Genomic DNA, 18,725 nt, shown 5'->3' on the forward strand with positions numbered 1-18,725 from the left:
ATCAACACCGAGACAATGTTGAATCAACCAGAAATCAATATCGAGATAATGCTGAATCAACCAAAAATCAACATCGAGACAATGTTGTATCAACATCGAAACAATGTTGTACAATGTTGTCCTGTCAATATTGATACGATGTCGAAATTCAACATCGTATCAATGTTGAAAGTGGCTAACAGATTGACATCGATACAACATTGTTGTCAATATTGATACAACATCGATACAATGTTGATGTGCTACTAGGGATGAAACTTCTTATAACAATGAAGTTAAAATGAAGTTAGGAAGTTTTTAGCATTGAATTTCAAAGCGCTTAAATTGTTAGGCCGGGCAAAACAAATAGCTTGACCCCATCGATCGGAGAGAAATGAGAATATAGACAAGTCCGTGTGCCAAATGGCCATTTCCGACGTGAGGCCCGATTCATTTCCAGTAACAGTCGAACGTAAGATTGCTTACCACTTCTGGTGGTGAAGACGTCACTGTTACGACTGACCTCTGGTCATCACGCACGGGGAGCCATTCGATGTCCACTTGTGACAGCTTTACGGCGTTGGCTAGGCTCGAAATCAATTCAATATTTGAATCCGTTTCTCAGAAGACGCGGTCAGCAGATGCGGCTCCGGGCGTAGCCCTGCTCCTTAGGCCACCCAGGTTTGATCGAGTTTCCGGCGACTGGTGCGATCACCTCACCAGTGAAGTTCTCCAGGAAAAAGGACATCTGCGCCAGCCGAGTTACAGCCGCCTGAAGATAATGGTAAGCGGAGTTAGATGAAGCTAAAACTCAGGGTTTTGGTTCCGGAGGGGAATTATCACGAGTTACGGGGTTGGCGTTGTACACAAGAGACGATGTCGTTGCTATGCAGCTGGGTTGTAAGATATTGAGCCTTATTATAGGCAGCACAAGCAAGGAGGGCCAGCATGCACATTGCCGAATGGACTGAGCCGAAGGACAGTAGCAGGGGTGGGACGCTAGGACTCACGATTATCTCGAAAACAGCTAATCGAGGATAACAGGTTGACAACAGAACATCTGCATTGAAGAATATGCTATTCGCCACAAAAATATAAAGGCAGATCAATTGCACAATGCGGTAACCTGTTTATTCGTGACTTATTCGACAAATGGCAAGGTAGATGATGAATGACGGATGATTGGTGGCAGAAACCGGACAATTCCTCTCAGACTTGCAAAGTCACGAACACCTCAGAGCTCAATCAGGCCCAATCGCGCGCATCAACATCGAACAGGCGCTTTGCAGACGCACAGAACAGACAAGTTGCTCGGCAGAGTCAATGAAAACCATAGAAAAACAAAACTAGAGTCACCTCACTAAGACAGTTTCTGTTCACATTCAAAACCACTAACAAAAGTATTGAGCTGAGCGCTAAGAGGTAGCCAGACAAAGGTAAAGGCACATTTGGAGTCAGAGAAGTCGAGGCATCGAAAACGTCTCGTCTGTATCAGACTTGTAAGTACAAATCAAACCCTCTTCGACAAAGGTTTCTCAGCAACAAAGGTTAAGGCGCACATGAAGACCAGGAGGTATTCGCTCCAACCCTTACACCTTCCCCATTCAGAGCGTCACTCTTCACACAACGCACAGATGATGGCGAAACCCTGCCGCGTTCACAAGTTACAAACTCGCAACGTCCAAACACGAAAGACAGTGCTGAACCATGACGATTGTCATTCGAGTCACTTTCGACTGTGAACTGACCGCAATGGCCTGTTGTACGCTCAATGGCGGAACGAGTGGCCTTCCAACGTTCAGAACACTTCCAACGACGACCAACAATCGACAGTTTTAGCCTCGTCAGAGTCCGCATCACAGCGACAAATCAATCGCGTCCGCTCGCCAGAGGAGTCCCAAAGTCCACCTCTTCCATGGCATCCGTCCGGCACGGCAAACAACCCGTGCTTCGAGATCCACTCGAGGTACTTGAGCTTTTCTCCAGCTGCTGATTTCGCGACCGGCAACTTCCCATCTTCACGCCAAAGCCACGCTGTTCACCAAGCAGCTCTCTGCTCCGGCATCACCTGTTTCTTGGCACGGTGGTACTGTTTCCGTCACCGTCCACCGGAAGGTAACGTTCGCCGGCACATAGCACCGCCTCACCAGCGGGGGCTGTACGGCGACTCTCCGTTGGCGTAGGGCGAGCCGCGGCTCCGGTCCGGGTCGTACGGCGAGCGCCGCACCAGGCTGGGGCTGCCGTAGATCGGGCCCTTGTCGTCCGTCCAGAGGTGCGTCCGGACCGGGCTGTCGGCGTGGTACGGCGGCGGCGGAGAGCCAAACTGCGGCGGCGGCGTCTTGGCCGGGCTGGCCGACTGGGCGGGCGCGGGGGCGGCGGCGGGCGGCCGCAGCTGGCGCAGCAGTAGGTACACCAGAGTGGCGGCACCGAGCGCGGTCAGCAGCGAGCAGACGGAGCTCCAGTACTGGCCGAGCAGCAGCCACAGCACGTGGCCCCAGCCGGCCGGCGGCGGCGGCGGGTGCGTGGACGCGTCCGTGGCGGACAGTCGTACCGGCACGGACACCGTCTGACCGCTGGCCGCCACCGTCAGCAGGAGAGCCAGGTCGGCCGGCCGGGGACCCGGCAGCCAGGCGGCCGGCCGCAGGGACACCGTCACCACCAGCCGCTCACCGTCCCGCCGCGGAGCAGAGGCCTGCCGGTACACCAGACCGGTCAGAGTAACATCAGAGGCGCGGCACACTAACATCACAGCTGCGGTACCCGGTACGGTACTATATTAATGTCAAAACAACACTAACAGCGGCAAGTTACTCCGCAGTCACTCGTGGCGACACGTTACGATTGAATCACGGAGGTAAATCACATCACAGCAGCACACTCCACAGTCACGGTACAGCACGATACTCCGGTCAAGGAAGAGTATCAATACACCAGTCCTGCCGTGCACCGCATGAACAACTCAGCGCCAGTGGCGTCCTCTCAAGTTCCCCATCTCATCCCTCCCTGACTGACCTGCAGCAGCCGACTGTCCGTCACCGCTGCCGTCACTGAGGAGAGCAGATCCCGCGCGCCCAGCACGCTCAGCTCAGTGGAGACCACCGCTCCACCGAGCCGCAGCTCCGTGGTCTCCGGGTGGACGGGCGGCATCAGAGGCACGGTGAGCGGGGTGGAGCGTACGGCCGACTGACCGCCGCCGGGCGATACCTCGGCGGTGACCACCAGGTCGGCGGCGATCCGGGCGGCGGCGGCGCCGGCCGGGCACAGCGGCGTCAGCTCGCACTGGTAGCCGACTGGAGGTGGGGGCAGACGGGAGGGGAGCGGTCAAATCACTGGGAGAAAGCGGTCATAACTCGGAGGCGGAACAACGAGCAACGCAGTCAGGTAAATAAATATTATGGTAGTAATATGCACTTTCCTTTATCTATGACGCTCAGAAAAAAGCGCTGCTTGAATACGAACCATCTCACAGACGTGCCACAACTGTCTAATAATCACGAAATACATAAAGTTACAAATAATTGGCAAGCTACTGAAAATGTCGACCATCTATCATTGTATATTTACTGCTTTTCTGCTAATTTATGTAACTACTTGTATGACTGTCCAGCCATTTCCCTCATGCCCCTCCCCCGCCGCCACTGACCGGTATCAGCGCTGAGCACGGCGCGGGACAGGAACAGCTGGTCGGCGCTGACGCCGGCCGCCGGACGGCTCAGACTCAGTCGACAGGAGGCCGGGCTGGCGGCCGTCAGACGCTCCAGAGCGGCGGGTGAGCAGCGCGCGGCCGGCGGCGGCGGCACCGGCGACTCCCCGGACAGATTCAGAGGCAGGCGGTACGACTCCCGGCCGCAGGCGGCCACCGCGCCCACCGATACCGGACGGGACAGCCACACCTGGGAGCAGACAGATAACAAAAACTAATCATGCAGTGAGGAGATGCCTGGCGAGAAACGCTCCTGTCCGGTACAATCAATTCAAAATAGGACTTATATCATTATCTGTGTGCACACTGAGCGCCTTCCTTCGAGAGTTGTCGGTATCTGTCCGTCTGCTATCAATGTGCCACATTCTTTACCTTCGTGACCTGCTTTGGGTATCACTGTCATGACCCGCCCCTTACCTGAGTGACCGGCTGCACGGTGATCCTGGAGCGCGCCTGCTGGCCGCTCTCTGTGGTCAGGGTGACAGCTGCTGAACCGGGCCGGCGGGCCACCAGGGCACCCTCTGCCGTCACCTCCACTGTGTCGGGACTGTCGGAGCGCCATTGGCCCGCCGGCGTGACCGGTGACGTCAGACAGGTGACGTCACCCACCGTCAGATGCGCCTGTCGGGACGGAGGGCGAATGACGAGTGAGCAAGTTATGAGTGAAGCATTATTAGGCGCACAACGATTTATGCGTGTCAGTTCTTAGCAACGCCCTATTAGTTATTACGAGCGAGCGAGCGCAGCGAGCGAAGCGAAGTCTTTTCAATATAACGGAAAAAATCTCAGTATGAGCGGCCCGGCCCGGCCCGGCCTGTAACGCTTTTGAGAGGCTTATATCTCAGCAACCGCTAGACCGATTGGCCTGCGGTCTTTTTTGCTTGGTAGCCCCATCCCTTCTACCCCGTAATTGACTACTTTTGATACATCTCAGTGACCGCCGTGGCACGTGCCACGTGAAAAGTCAAGGGTGTTCAAGCAGTTTTGCAAAAGTAATGATTTTGAGAGGCCCATATCTCAGCAGCGGCTTGAGCGATTGTCTTGCGGTCATTTTTATAGGGTAGCTGCATCCCTTCTACCAAAGGTCGGATACTTTTCATCTATGTGAGTGACCCCCACTGCACGAGCAAAATACAACAATAAAAGGTGCCAAATTTGTTCCCATTTCAGTAACTCGGTAATTACTGGGGCGATTTCGCTGAAACTTGGCATACAGGTAGGCACCCACCAGGCAATGCATTCCCATGTGTTGCGGTTAGGGTGCTACTGCACGTGCGCACGTGGCGTTTCCAGATCTCGAGAACGGCTGGGCCGATTGCGCTCAAATTTGGTACACGGTTGGGGACCGGTTAGTAGGGTGCCGTGCAAAAGTCATTTTGGACCCCGTTTGCACGTGCGCACGTGCAGAATGCCGCTTCCAGATCTCAGGAACGGCTGGGCCGATTGCGTTCAAATTTGGTACACCGCTAGCGACCGGTTAGAAGGGTGCTTTGCACAAGGCGCCCGTTGGAAGTACCCTCTCGCCCTTCTGCACGTGCAGGGGTCACTAGCTCGCTCGCTCGTTCTTCGCCCAAAAGGCGTTTTACTGGTATTAGCTAGAGATTATTTAGGTAGTCAAAGTTACTTGTGTTAAGCTATCACCATTATTTGCTAAGCAGCATTCCACGGAAAGATAAGTGCTGTGGTAATATGACAACGGGTATTTTCAACAATGACGTTTCATGCTGTAATACTGGCTATTCTTCCTGCACTTAACGCTTAGTTCGCTTTAAACGCAACCTCATGAGACAGCCCATTCCCTCCCCCAGACCCACCTGTTCTGGCGGCACCAGGTCAGCGATATCCACAAACAGTACATCGCTGAGTGCCGGGTCGGCGTCGGCGGCCACACTGAGACTGACGGTGCCCGGACGGCGCAGCTGAGCCGTCACCAGGGTGGCGGTGCCGGCCGCCTGCAGCAGGTCCGCGCGACTGGCGGCCGGGGGCGCCGCGCCCAGCCAGGCGGCGAACGGCCGGCCGCGAGTGTCGTGCGCGGTAACGTTCAGTCGGAGCTGGGCGGCGGAGATGGTGGGGAAGAGTTACGGCGACTACACTTTCACAGGAATGATGGAAAACAAAGATAGATCGAAGTTATTGCATTACAGAGTACACAACAAATACGACTACAACTGTAACAGTGACAAAGTAACAAGTCTCCATTGCCATCCATCAAAGTTTTACGATAACCGACACTCACAAGCTGGCTGATTAAGGCTTTATCACAACCGAATAACAGCAAACACGAAATATCCTATTTGTGGAGCAAAAAGTCCCTAAGAGGTGCCATCCAAGCCACTCCAAGACCGCCCTTCCTAGTATCCCGCAGTACTGACCACCTACCCCACCCAGCCGTGCTGACCGCTCTTTCGCTCTCTATCATTGACCGTCAGTCCGTTGGCAGTCCGCCATACCCCAAAGTACTGACCGTCAGTCCGGTGGGCAGTCCGCCGGCGCCGTCCGCCACACACAGCTCAGCCACGGGCGTCACCATAACATAGTGCACGGGCAGCAGTTCGAGCAGCAGCGCGGCCGTCTGGTTACCGCCCGGCTGGCCGGCGGCCGTCAGGCGGAGCGTGTCGCGGCCGGTGCGCGGCCCGGCCACCAGCTCTGAGCCGCTGACCGAGACCAGGCCCTCGGCAGAGGTGGCCACCGCCGGCAGAGTGGTGCGCAGGGAGAGCCGGGAGTGGGGCGACATCAGCACAGAGCCGGTCGGCACCGGCGGCGAGAGCACACGCAGCTCCTCGTACACCTGACAAACAGCGTAGGTTTGGGGCTATTTTATGTCTCCATACAAAAACATTGAACATGCCGTATGCAGCTCCTCAATGGCCAGCTATCAAGATAATATGCACGTTGCATAGGGGTAGATCAGACTAGTACATTCACTGAGTACAATATACTTTAAAGCGGCAACAACAGTTCGGGAAAGTCAGATCATCATTCTACTTCATTATATGAGTGGTAAGCAACGTTATCGGAGGCCGCCATACAATTAATTCATTTTACTTCCCTAAAAATCGACCCTCCTCCCACATTCCCGATAGCTGCATCCTGGCCCGGGCGGATCACATACCGTGACGTGTAGTGCAGCCTTGGTGGGCAGATCGGCGGGACAGCCGACCGGCCGCAGACCATCACCAAACGCCAGCGTTACCGACAGCTGCGCCTTGCCCGGCTCCAGCGCCGACATGCGCATGGCCACGCCCTCGTCCGAGTCGACACACAGCTGCCGGAGGGAGGGGAGGAGTCAGAATCAGACTGGGTAGCGGCGGTCAGCAAGGGGAGGGCCGGTGTTGACATAAAACACTTGTACTAGGGGAGAAAGAACATACGGAGCTTATCTCCAGCTAGGAGTCGTGACAATGTCAACGATCAAACAATAATCGTAATTTGTAGTATTGGTGACGACCCCAACGAATCCCTAACGAATGTGAATAATTACGTGACCAGTCTATAACCAGTGACTGACTGGAGTGACAAAACTGTTGAGCGTTCACCGTTAATGACGGCCTGAGCGGACTGTTGGCCGTTTACTGACAGGGCTGAGCGGACTGTTGACCGTTTACTGACCGGACTGAGGGGACCATTGACCATGACTGACCGGACTGAGCGGACTGGAGACGGCCGCCGTCTGCGGATACGAGCTGCTCCAGCGGAACGTGACGCCCGGCACCGGGCTCTTGATGACGAACACGGCTCCGTGCTGATCCAGCCCGTCGGCGTACAGTGGCTGGCGCTGGCCGCGCTGGATGCGGGTGAGCGGGGCGCGCAGCCGCACTCCGCACAGCTGTACCACGTGAGCTGACACGGTGTCCTGTGGCAGACAGACACACAATAAGCCGCACACTCCACAGCTCAGACAATCGGAACTAGCTCGTCCATTTAGCTACCACGCACTGAGACATGTACGCAAGCGCTGCATAAGTAGAGCACGATGTAGCCATTCACACGCCAGAATTACAACCAAAGAAGGATAGCCACCGCAACACTCCTATCGACAGTTCTCCATCGACAGACCTTTATCAAGTATCGGCAGTTATCATCATGAACATTGCACGTACACGGGTACCCGCTGCGCCACACCTACCTCCGAGTAGACGGTGTGGTCTCCGGTGGCCGGCTCTCCGTCGGCCACCTGGCCGGTCAGCCGCGCGCTGCCCGGCCGGCGCGCCGTCACCAGGCCGGACGCGCTGACCTCGGCCGCCGTCGGCTCCGACGAGCTGAACCAGACGTCGGTGTCGGCGCGCGGCCCGCCGCTGGCCGCCAGCTGGTACTGGCTGCCGACGGCCACCGTCCGGTTCCGCGGGCTCAGTCGGAGCGGAGGGAACACCTCCACACGCCGGTCGGAGGCGGCCGTGGCGCCGGCGCGGGCTGTCAGGGTGACGTCGCCCACGGCCTCACCGCGCACCTCGTACAGGTGGGTGTCGTCCGGGCCGGCCGACTGGTATCTGGGAGATGGAGAATAAGGAGGGAATGTCAGCCGGAGACAATGACGGGGAAGTGGATTATGACATTGACAAGCCACAATCCTCGAGCACCTGGGCTCCAAAATAGTTACCATTCAATGCGTGCGTAAGAACACAGTTGTATGTTAGCGAGATAAATACAGAAATGTCCCAACAGAAATGGATAAGAAGTTTAGAGGGTCAGTGAACTGAGAGAGGTGCAAGAGCTAAAGGGCAAAGACACAATGGAAAATAGTTGCAATATGACAGAGAAAACTCGACTGACCTAACGGAGAGGACGCTGGAGGCTGGCTCCAGTCGCACGTTGAGCAGCGGCAGCAGGCGGGCCGGCAGCCGGGTCCCAGAGGCCCCCAGGACGGCCACGCTGGCCACGGTCTTACTGCCGAGTGCCAGGCGGCCCACCACCGACAGCTCCACGCCGGTGACACCCGAGATCTGACGGAATATCGGACCGGCAAGGTGAGCAGAGGTCAGCCAAACGATATTCGCAACGGAGATGACCCATTAAGGTGCACTGAGACAGGTCTGATCGTCAATCGTCATCCTGTAGCACATGACAACATGAGAAACACAAGGAGATCCGACGAGAACAGCTCATTATTAGGCTACACCCCACCTTCGTGTCATATTTTTGAAATGATAATGGCCCTTGAAAATATACTTAGCTTCATGACAACCTCATGTCACTCCGCCCAGACGACAGCCTTTACTTTCTCCCTCAGGTCGGCCCTAACCACTGTAACCAGCCCATCCTCGATCCTCACTGGCACTCACCTGGACTGCCACGGTGGCCGGCGGGGTGGCCGTCAGGCACAGGTCCCACACATCCAGCGTGAGGCGACCGTCGGCGCGCGGCGCCACCGACACACTGCTGTTCTCCGGGTGGAAGGTAAAGGCCGCCAGCGAGCTCTGCGCCGGCGTCGCCACGCGCACGGCGACATGGCCCGAGCCGCCGGTGAGCTGGACCGCCTCACGCGTGGCCGGGTGGTTAAACACGACCAGCTGAGCAGGCGAGGCCTGCAGCGGCGTTACCAGACGCAGTGCCAGCTCCGCCTCCAGCCGGGCGGCCCCCTGAGGAGCTGTCATCACCGCGCGGACAGTCAGCTCGCCGGGCCGGCCGGCCGGGACCAGCGAGCGCCGCTCGGCGGCCGGCAGCGCCCCGGGGCCCGCCGCCGCGCCGCCGGCCGGCTCCAGCCGCGCCAGCGAGCCTCCGCTGCTCTCACTCCAGGCGAGCGCCAGAGAACTGGCGTTATGGAAGGCGGCGCCGTCCGCGTCCTCACAGCGCAGCAGCAGCGGCAGCGGCTGGCCGGCGTGCGCGCGCAGCGGCTGCTGCAGCGGGCAGGCGGGCAGCTCGAGCGGCTGGCGGCCGGCGGCCACCGGCTGCTCGGCGGTGAGCAGCAGGCGGCGCGGCATGGCGCAGCGCACCAGCACCTCTGCGCGGCTGACGGCCGGCCGTGGTAGCTCGGCGGACGGCCGGTTCCCCACCGTCAGCTGCAGGCGGGCCTCTCCGACAGCGCGGCACAACACCAGCCGCCAGAAGCCGTCGGCGCCGGCCACCTCGGTCACAGACACTGAGTCGACCGAGCTCACTGCTGTCGGCACAGGGAGAAAGCAGAGTCACAGAAAGAGGAAGGCACGTGGCTAAAGCGAACAGACAGGAACCACGGTAGTGGATTAAGGGCTTTGAGAAATTCCACGCGGTTCGACGAGAGCTGGTAGGTACACATTTACGTCTGCATTTCTCTGTTGATACAATCTCCAACATAATCCATCATTCAGCATACATCATAGCAGCTGCAAAGATGGTAATTTCATCAAACCCAATCCTAGCAATCAACTGAATTAGTCATTAATAAACCAACGTCCACCACGGTGGTCTCGCACCCGGTCGGCTCCTTACCGGTGGCCTGGTGTCGGTCGGGTCGGGTCGGCCACGGCAGGGGACCGCCGTCGGCCTGCAGCAGCCAGGAGGAGCGGGGCGCCAACAGCAGGCCGGCGCCGTCCGCCGGCGGAGCCACCGTCAGCGGCCGGTAGGTGCCCACCAGCGCGCCCGCCTCGGCCGTCGGCCACGGCTCCAGCAGGCTGACCGTGACCCGCGCGTGGCCCGGCTCCACGCCCCGCAGAGAAACCTGGCGACACGCGCCCGGCGGCGCCTCCCCGGCAGACTCGTCTAGGGAGAAGATAAGGTACAGTTAGAGACAAATGAGAGTATAGTATCCCTGGCATTAAAAAGCCTGTGAAAAATTCATTGACATGGCGTTGCGAAACATTGTGAATAGCATAAAAGTACAAGTGACAATATTACCATTAGCAAAGCTTTTATTGATTATGCTATCTAGTATCAAGGCTTGATAAGACAGCCTCTTTGGCCTTTTTTCAATGTCAATCAGCAATCCTCTCATTCTCCCCACCCCCACACACACAAAATTTCAAGAAAACTACAGCGCCCCATCGTCATTTTCGCTCAATCACCACGCCTCACCTTCGGGTCCCGTAACGAAGCGTTCGTTGGAGAGCTGCACATTGAGAGCCACCTGGTGGCAGCGGGTGAAACTGACGCGGCGGCCGTCCTCCAGTCGAGCGTGTAGCGCCACAGGCACCAGCAGGGGCGCCCCCACCTCCGCCTCGCGCGGACCCGCAGGCAGAGACAGCTCGGCCACCGGTACCACGTATACCTGGCAGAGGGTCAGGGCAGAGCAGGTCAGGTCAGGTCAAGTTAAAGGGGATCGGTCTGCAGCGACAGCTCGGCTACGGGTACCAAGTGCCAACTTGAAGCAAGGGCTCTGTTATGATCGGAATAACATATGAACACCTGGCGAGTGTTACAAGACTACACTCAGCCCGCCCTCAATCAGACTACACCCAGTTACAAAACAACCCAAGGGGCCGGTGAAATCATGGGGAACGAGCTGCTAAGCTGCCACGACTCAAAGCAAAACACCGGTGTAGGTTAGAAATTGGAGCCAACAAACCACTGGTTATGACAGAACATCACCATTCTGCCACATCACCCCACCAAACATACCTGTGCGTGTGCCTTGATGCGCGGGTTGCGCACCAGGCTGACGGTGACTGTACAGTGTCCCCTGCCGCGGGTGCGCAGTACGCCCTGCTGGCTGACGGTGGCTAGATGACTGTTGTTGGACGACCACGCCACGCTGCCGTCGCCGCCCGTGTACTGAGGTCGCAGCAGGGCACACAGAGGTCAGGTGGGGTCGTGCAGATGACCGAGGGATTGACAATGATTTTTCCTTATAGTTGATGGAGTGACTGTCATCAAAGGTTTAGAATAATGCTGAAATCAGTATCAAGGATGCACACTTCATATTGAATATAACGTGAAAACAAACCATTACAGGAGACAAGTCCACACAATGGACAGAACGTATGGAGAATACGCCATCATTTTGAACTTTAAGGCTATTATCAAGCTACACCAATTATGACACAAAGGCTACCCATCGCTGCGTCTCAGCCGTCCCCGCGTACTGACGTTAAGCTGTATGTTGTAGGTGGGCGCCGTCTGCGGGTTCCAGGGCAGTACCACCAGCTCGGGCACCACGGCCAGCGGCGGGTAGATCTCCAGGGTGGCAGTGGCCTCCAGCGGCACGGCCAGGCTGTGCTCAGAGCCGTCCGGGACGCGGTAACCGGTCAGACGAGCCTGTGGGGGACAGGGGAAGGTCAGGGGCGGTACGCGAGTGAGGTATGAAGATGTAGGTAAGGTAAGGTAAGGTGTGAAGAAGCACGTAGCCGGACCGCCGCAGGCAACGGAAGGAGCTGAGAGTTGAGAGGCGCCCCGGCTGTACAGTCAGACCAACACCAGTGAACAAAAGTAGCAGACATCCATCACATCTTGCTATAAATAATCATCAGTTGACAACAGTGATCAACGATTGGGGGCTCCGGCTATGGTTACTCCCATACTCCACAGGAATTAAGTCAATCAAGCGACGGCGAGCAGAGGGGAAGCATTCGTGAAACAGAGCGGGGTAGTCAAGAGAGCGCCACCGTACCCGGATCTTGGCGTGCCCGGTGCTGACGGTCGTCCCCTCGGCGTAGGTGCCGTTGTCGGAGGCCAGGTCCATGGAGAAGTACTCCTCCTCCACAGTCAGCTCCACAACCACGTTCTGTCAGAGACAAGGACACAGCGTGAAAGACGGTCCATTGTCAGCTATAAGATCGCTGTGGGAAAACTTATGTAATCGACCAAGTTCAATTCAATAGTCGATACGCTACGGAATCAGAAGTTTTGTTTCCCAGAGAGTCAACGCACACTGGAAACCAGATCCTACATACAGCCCTGGTAATCGACAACGACATCCCCACTATCACTGACTGTCCCGAGCAGACATACCTCTCCGATCCAGAGCCTGTTTCCGAGCGCGTCCCACAGGTGGCACTGCAGTCGGACGCGCTGTCCGGTGACGGCCACCCAGTCAGCGTGTGAGGGCGAGGTGACGGTCAGGCTGGCCGGTTCCACCACTGAGAGCCGAGCAGAGGCGCCCGTGTCGCCGCCCTCGGCGTTTGAGTCACGCAGCGTCACCTGACGGGGGCAGGAAAAGACAGACAAACGTCAATTACCGTGCGGAGACACTACCGACCATTGCATCGGTACGTCGGGATTTGGTGAACAATGTCCGACGGACGATTGGAAGAAGGAAAGAAACTTCTAGTCTCGAGACAATACAGCAGGGACATTCAATGAACCTCAGCATTTGTATATCGTAAGAAAGGAAAGTTCAATCCTTCTATGCAATGCAAATGGCTCCACGAGATAAATAAAGTTTTGACAAACCAAATCAACGTGAGCGTTCAGCGTGCCAGAATGCATCTTTAGACCTAAGATACCTCCGAACACCGCCGTAATCGTCACCGTAGCTGCTCCATCAGACACCCATTGCTCATTCTGCCATCCTCGATTCCGGTCCCCCGTCCCGACATCGAGAGCTCACTCCTCCTCGTGCCAACCTCCCGCCCCCAGCCCTTCTCACCTCGGTATTGCCTTTCTTCAGCGCGGTGACGGTGCTGGATCCTTTCTCCAGGCGGCCCACGGCCGCGTCTCGGACGTCCAGGTAATACGGCGACGCGTCCAGCCGGACCGGGTGCAGGCGACCGTGCTTCACCTGCACGGCAGCATACGGCACGCGCGTCCCGGGCAGGACGAAGGCGTCCGGCGGCTGCAGCAGCAGGTTGGCCACCGAGGAGAGCCGCACGCCGGGCGTCTCCAGGTCGCCAAGCTGGGCGTGCTGGAGCCGGGCCGAGACCACGGCCACGCCGGTGGCCGTGCCCACCAGGAGCACCTTGTCGCCGCGGAGACCGCGCCGCTCCAGTGCCTCAATCGCCTGGTGGTAGGGAGGTGGATGGAAAGGTGTAAGGGACGGCAATCGTATCACTATGGCGACAAGTGGGTGGGTCCGAAACGGTTGATAGGTGGATAGACGGAAAGGACTGGAGAATATTTGTTCAGTGACGGACGAAAGTAAGATTACGAAGACTGTACGAGAACGAGACGGACAGAAACAGGACGGACGGAGATCAAGACTACTTAGACTACTTTGACATAAATCAAGACTACTTAGGATGGCCAAAAATGCAAAACGTTCCACATGTCTAAATGGCAAAGATCCTGGTTTGACAATCCATCCATTTAAAACAGCACATCGCAATAAATTTAAAACACGAACACCATTCTACAGCCATGAGCGCCACGACTACCCACCGGCGACGTGTCGTAGCTGGACTCGGCGAACGGCTGTATCCTGATGACGGGCTGGCCGCCGCCGACCGCCTTCACCGACCACTGGAAGGACACGCCGTCCAGGCTGGTGAACTGGTTGCCCTGCTCGTCCATGGCGATCAGCTCGAACTCCTCGGCCGCCTCCTCCACGTAGATCTCGCGCGTGGTGGTGGCGATCAGCAGCGAGCGCGGCGTGTCGACGATGACGTCACAGCGCAGCACCACGCCGCTCTCTGCGGGGGAGGGGTGGGAGAGGGGAGAGGGGTGTCAGCGCTCAGCAGCGCGGCTCATTCATCCAGCGGTGTCACGGACAAACAGATCCTGTAGCTCATTGTCCTATGTGACATGCATGTTATGAAATAGTTGAGAACTAGGCCCACATATTGTTTTCAAGACACAAAAGAGGAATAAAATGATCCAATGTGTTCATGTCAATATGCAGTGATCCTCCAAAATTTCAAGCAAATGTATTCTAGTTTCAACTTATCCTCAATATCAAAGCAATATCCTGTGGTTAGCACTTCACTTGCTCCTTTCAGTTTGTCCCTCCACTCCAATAGACAATAAGAACGTTGGCTGATGGCTGATGGCTGATGACTGTGGAAACATACCTCTGTCCTCAGCGAGGACGATGACCTTCTGGGTAGAGGACTGACGGGAAATGGCTGTAACAGTGGCCTTGTTGGAGCAGCCGCCAGTTTCCACAGGCTCAACCAGAACAGCATCCTCTTGCAGGGATGACCTGATAACAAAATAAAAATAAAACATTCAGAAAGATGGGTAGGTACCAGATTGTTCCTTAAACATTTCTGTTAGACAATTCTGACAAAACACGTTTCTGTTAGACAATTCTCATCTTTGCAGCCAGCAGGTAGGCTGGTATGCCAAATCTGGATTCTATGAACCACAAGCCCATAAAAGCAAAAACTTTTCTGGATACCTTACATCTTGAAATGTGTTTTGAAATGCTAGGCACTGAAATAAAAACAGATTTCAAAGGGAAGAAACTATAACAACATTTCTCTTCTCACCAGATTATGTCTGCATCCAGCTAGTTTGACAGATGGCTATCCAACATCATAAAATCAAACAACAATAAATATACAACTTGGTACTTACCAAACAAAACATTCTGAAGTTGTTTCAGTAACTTCCAAAGTATACACAACTGGATTGTTTTGAAAGTTGTATGGAAGTAGCACTCTTGGTGTGTTCAACTTTGCTCCATGTGATGATGAACAGACAAGGAGAAGGATCCAGATCACAAATGCCTTCATTTTGTCTTCATTCATCTTGTCAGCTTCATAAAAATTAACTCATCAACTTGGGTAGGTATGTACCGTGAAACCACTGATGCTTATGAATGAAGTTCTAACTGAAACCAGAGAACATGCGCTGTTAGCATAAAATTCATGTGCACCTTGACTGATGCTCATGCTCATACTTCATGCATGAAATACTATATTCAATCATGAATCATGTCACAGACTTCTCTATATAGAGAAATCTGTGATCATGTCAATCAAGGATCAGGAGGATGTCTTAACCCTCGCCCGCACATGGGGGGGGGGGGGTTGCCACTACCCACCCCCCAAGTAGTCTTTCTGCTCTGCACTCGACATTTTTAGAGCTAGAAGACTGATTTTTCGTATAGCTGCTCCTCTATCCTTTCTTGATGTCCACTGAAAATTTCAAGTTTCTGTGGTTTTTGGTTTTGGAGATATGACCTTGTTTTTCAGGGCATGTCATGACCCAAATGACCAATTCTCAACATCTTGCTTTAGCTATGGGCCTTGTGAGCTTTTGACACCTTGATTTCCGCCTTTTTTGCCAGTCTCACCTCCCACCTATCGTGTAACATGTTGTTCGACGATGTACAGAGGTCAAGGTCAAGGTCATGGTCAGGGTCAAGGTCAACCTAGGTCATCTAAAATAATTGCATTTTAGGCAAGCTGAATTTACTTTTCATGAAGTTTTTTTACTGCATTTTTGGTAAAAGCTTCTCAGGTCATGATTTCATGTCATATTGGACACATAAACAACCGTTGCACACATCAGCATACACTCAGACACACACAGACATACAAACACATATCATTGACCTTGATCTAACTTGACCTAAAATGACCTCAGCAGCAAAAACCCGGTCGGGTAGTGTGACAAAGAGGTTCTAGATGGCTTGGCACCAGAAAACAGCATCGTCATCGGTATATGATAAGCAGCGCACTTGATATCCAACGGTGACCCAAAACAGCAACATTTTTTAGTTTGACCTGACCTGGAAGGTCAATGACTGACCTGAGAAGGTAAAACTGAGTATCATTGGATTCATCTCTTCCCAAAGAATCTTTTTGGTCTTTACCGCGAAGCTCTATCTCCAACAGGAACGAAATGGCACGGGGCGGATGCAACCACCATGTGCGTTCTAGGATGGGAAAATGGCATGTGCAGTCGAGGGTTAAAAAAGTGATGCAGGATCACAGCTTCCTGTTTGGAGCTCAAGTCCAGGCAGGAATTAAAAACTACAGTGATTAAAGGCCTTAGGCTACTGTAAGTCACAAATCAAAAGCTCAATACTAAACCTGCATCTCGTTTATGACTATCAGTGAGTTGATTCATCAATAATTTATTGACTTTGAAGGATTTCAGGAAGTACAACGCACCGCAGAGCGCAGACCAAGACAGGGGCAAGGACAGGGGAGAGAAAATTTCAGATATTAAAACTAATACCGTATTGACTAAAACCAAGTTAAGTCATCAAATTTATACGCATACGGTACCAATAAAAACATCAAAATATCCGCCACCGCAAATACCTGGCACGGCTAAATAATAAAATGCCGGTAGAAAAAAAAAAACACCTCAGAGATTGCCTCAGAGCACGCGGGAAACAAATTGGCCAGCTAGACTGCACCACTGATTCTATGACGTATATAAGCCCTGGTTAAAAATCACTTGTTTCACCTTTTCTAGGTCATAAATTGTCAATAACTAACTAATATTTCTAAAAAATGTTTTATCTTTCCTAAATACGGTTTCTTTTGTACATTTGATGATAAATCACGAAACTTTCTTTTGTTTCCTAGCACTCATTCATCATTGTTGATGACGTCATTGAACATGCAGAAGGTTTGAGGATGATAAAAAACAAGATAGTGTATATTTAGCGCAGTTGCGGCAAATTGGGATAGTGCATTTTTGGCATTTTATATCAAATTTGAAATGTAGACTGGCTAATGTATAATCAGGATAACCTTGCAAGGGTTAGTTGCGCAAGGTTAGCTGCTGAACATCAAGCTTTTGCGCTTTTGCTTCACCCGCAACTGGATCCATAAGCTTTGATAAATGTGCGTTTTCCCGATCCCGATATATGAATATACTTCCGTGATAAATGAGAGCCGGAGACAGGGAGGCCACCAAGGTTATGAGGCCACCTTGGCTTGGGCAAGGCTTTGGTTCGTTTGGAGAAGACATGACATACGGCTCCCGCACATTCCGGTGTCCCGCAACCTCCGCGACCCGCCTTGATATATCACGTTGGGTTAGGGTCGATACGGCTGTTCCGGTTAGCCCCCGGTTAGCCCAAGGCCATATAAAGTTAGCCAGTCTTTACCGTAGCGCTTCGGAGTTTGTGTGGTTTCGGAGTCCGGACTCGGAGTCCGGACCGCCAAGTCCGGCTGAAGTCCGGCTCCCTGCCACGGCGTGCTATGCCTATTGGACATGTCCGGCTGCCTCGTAGTTGCTCTGGCTTACTGAGCTGAGGTATGGTTGAGGTGCGGCACGGATGATGCGGTATAAGTCCGGCTGTGGTGCGGATGAGGCGAGCTTTGGGATCGTGTATCTATATACCCAGGGACGTCGACACCGGTCCGACTTTTCCGACTAGTCGGACCACTTTTTCGACTAGGCGGTGCCCTGCTGTGGCTCGCGGGGGCCCTGCTGTGGCCGCGGGGGCCCCCGTTGGGGCTCTCGGGGGCCCAGCTGCGGCCACGGGGGCCCCTGCCTAACCTAACCTAACCTAACACCTGGGGCCCCCACCGGTGGGGGCCCCCCGAGAAAAAGTCGGACCAGTTTTCCTTACGCGTCGACGCCCCTGTATATACCCTGCGTGTATCAGCTCCCGTAGAGCTCCAGACCTTGCCCGTACGTACTTCGCCCGGAGCCCGGAGTAAGTGCCGGAACTGGCCAGGGTAAATTAACCCTCGCCCGCACATGCCATTTTCCCATCCTAGAACGCACATGGGGGGGTGGTTGCCACCCCCCCGCGCCCTTTTCGTTCCTGTTGGAGATAGAGCTTAGCGGTAAAGACCAAAAAGATTCTTTGGGAAGAGACGAATCCAATGATACCCAGTTTTACCTTCTCAGGTCAGTCATTGACCTTCCAGGTCAGGTCAAACTAAAAAATGCTGCTATTTTGGGTCAACGTTGGATATCAAGTGCGCTGCTTACCATATACCGATGACGATGCTGTTTTATGGTGCCAAGCCAGCTAGAACCTCTTTGTCACACTACCCGACCAGATTTTTGCTGCTGAGGTCATGTCAGGTCAAGTTAGGTCAAGGTCAATAATATGTGTTTGTATGTCTGTGTGTGTCTGTGTGTATACTTATGTGTACACTTTGCACCGATTGTTTTTGTGTCCATATTACGACTGAAATCATGATCTGAGAAGCTTTTACCAAAAATGTAGTAAAAAAAACTTGACAAAAAGTAATTTCCGCTTACCTAAAACGCAATTATCTTAGATGACCTAGGTTGACCTTGACCTTGACCTTGACATCTGTACATCGTCGAACAACAT

General features: G+C 54.2%; 1 protein-coding gene across 1 annotated transcript; it reads right to left on the reverse strand.

The window, feature by feature from the left end:
* Nucleotides 1–1,083: 1,083 nt before the first annotated feature.
* LOC122364543 (nuclear pore membrane glycoprotein 210-like) lies at nucleotides 1,084–16,802 on the reverse strand. The gene is made up of 22 exons (XM_043335006.1): nucleotides 16,741–16,802; nucleotides 15,044–15,299; nucleotides 14,536–14,666; nucleotides 13,907–14,157; nucleotides 13,179–13,529; nucleotides 12,542–12,730; nucleotides 12,201–12,314; nucleotides 11,681–11,848; nucleotides 11,213–11,365; nucleotides 10,670–10,862; nucleotides 10,088–10,357; nucleotides 8,962–9,779; nucleotides 8,453–8,622; nucleotides 7,809–8,169; nucleotides 7,323–7,535; nucleotides 6,795–6,947; nucleotides 6,147–6,470; nucleotides 5,497–5,733; nucleotides 4,100–4,303; nucleotides 3,623–3,872; nucleotides 2,992–3,269; nucleotides 1,084–2,671 (listed from the first exon to the last, which is right to left on the reverse strand). Exons 2-22 carry the CDS (start codon nucleotides 15,214–15,216, stop codon nucleotides 2,123–2,125), a joined length of 5,550 nt encoding a protein of 1,849 aa, XP_043190941.1. The 5' UTR covers nucleotides 15,217–15,299; nucleotides 16,741–16,802; the 3' UTR covers nucleotides 1,084–2,122.
* Between the last annotated feature and the right edge of the window lie 1,923 nt (nucleotides 16,803–18,725).

Source organism: Amphibalanus amphitrite, unplaced genomic scaffold, assembly GCF_019059575.1.
Source record: "Amphibalanus amphitrite isolate SeventyFive unplaced genomic scaffold, NRLGWU_Aamphi_draft 000681F_arrow, whole genome shotgun sequence".
Lineage (NCBI taxonomy): Eukaryota > Metazoa > Arthropoda > Thecostraca > Balanomorpha > Balanidae > Amphibalanus > Amphibalanus amphitrite.

What these genes read in the sequence shown, in the direction of transcription:
- LOC122364543 (XM_043335006.1), bottom strand. Translation starts at nt 15,216, where the DNA reads ATGAATGAAGACAAAATGAAGGCATTTGTGATCTGGATCCTTCTCCTT. An exon ending in CCTACAACATACAGCTTAAC is followed by an intron (nt 11,366 to 11,680) that starts GTCAGTACGCGG and finishes CTGCGACCTCAG; the next exon opens with TACACGGGCGGCGACGGCAG. An exon ending in CGTGCTCAGCGCTGATACCG is followed by an intron (nt 3,270 to 3,622) that starts GTCAGTGGCGGC and finishes CCCCACCTCCAG; the next exon opens with TCGGCTACCAGTGCGAGCTG.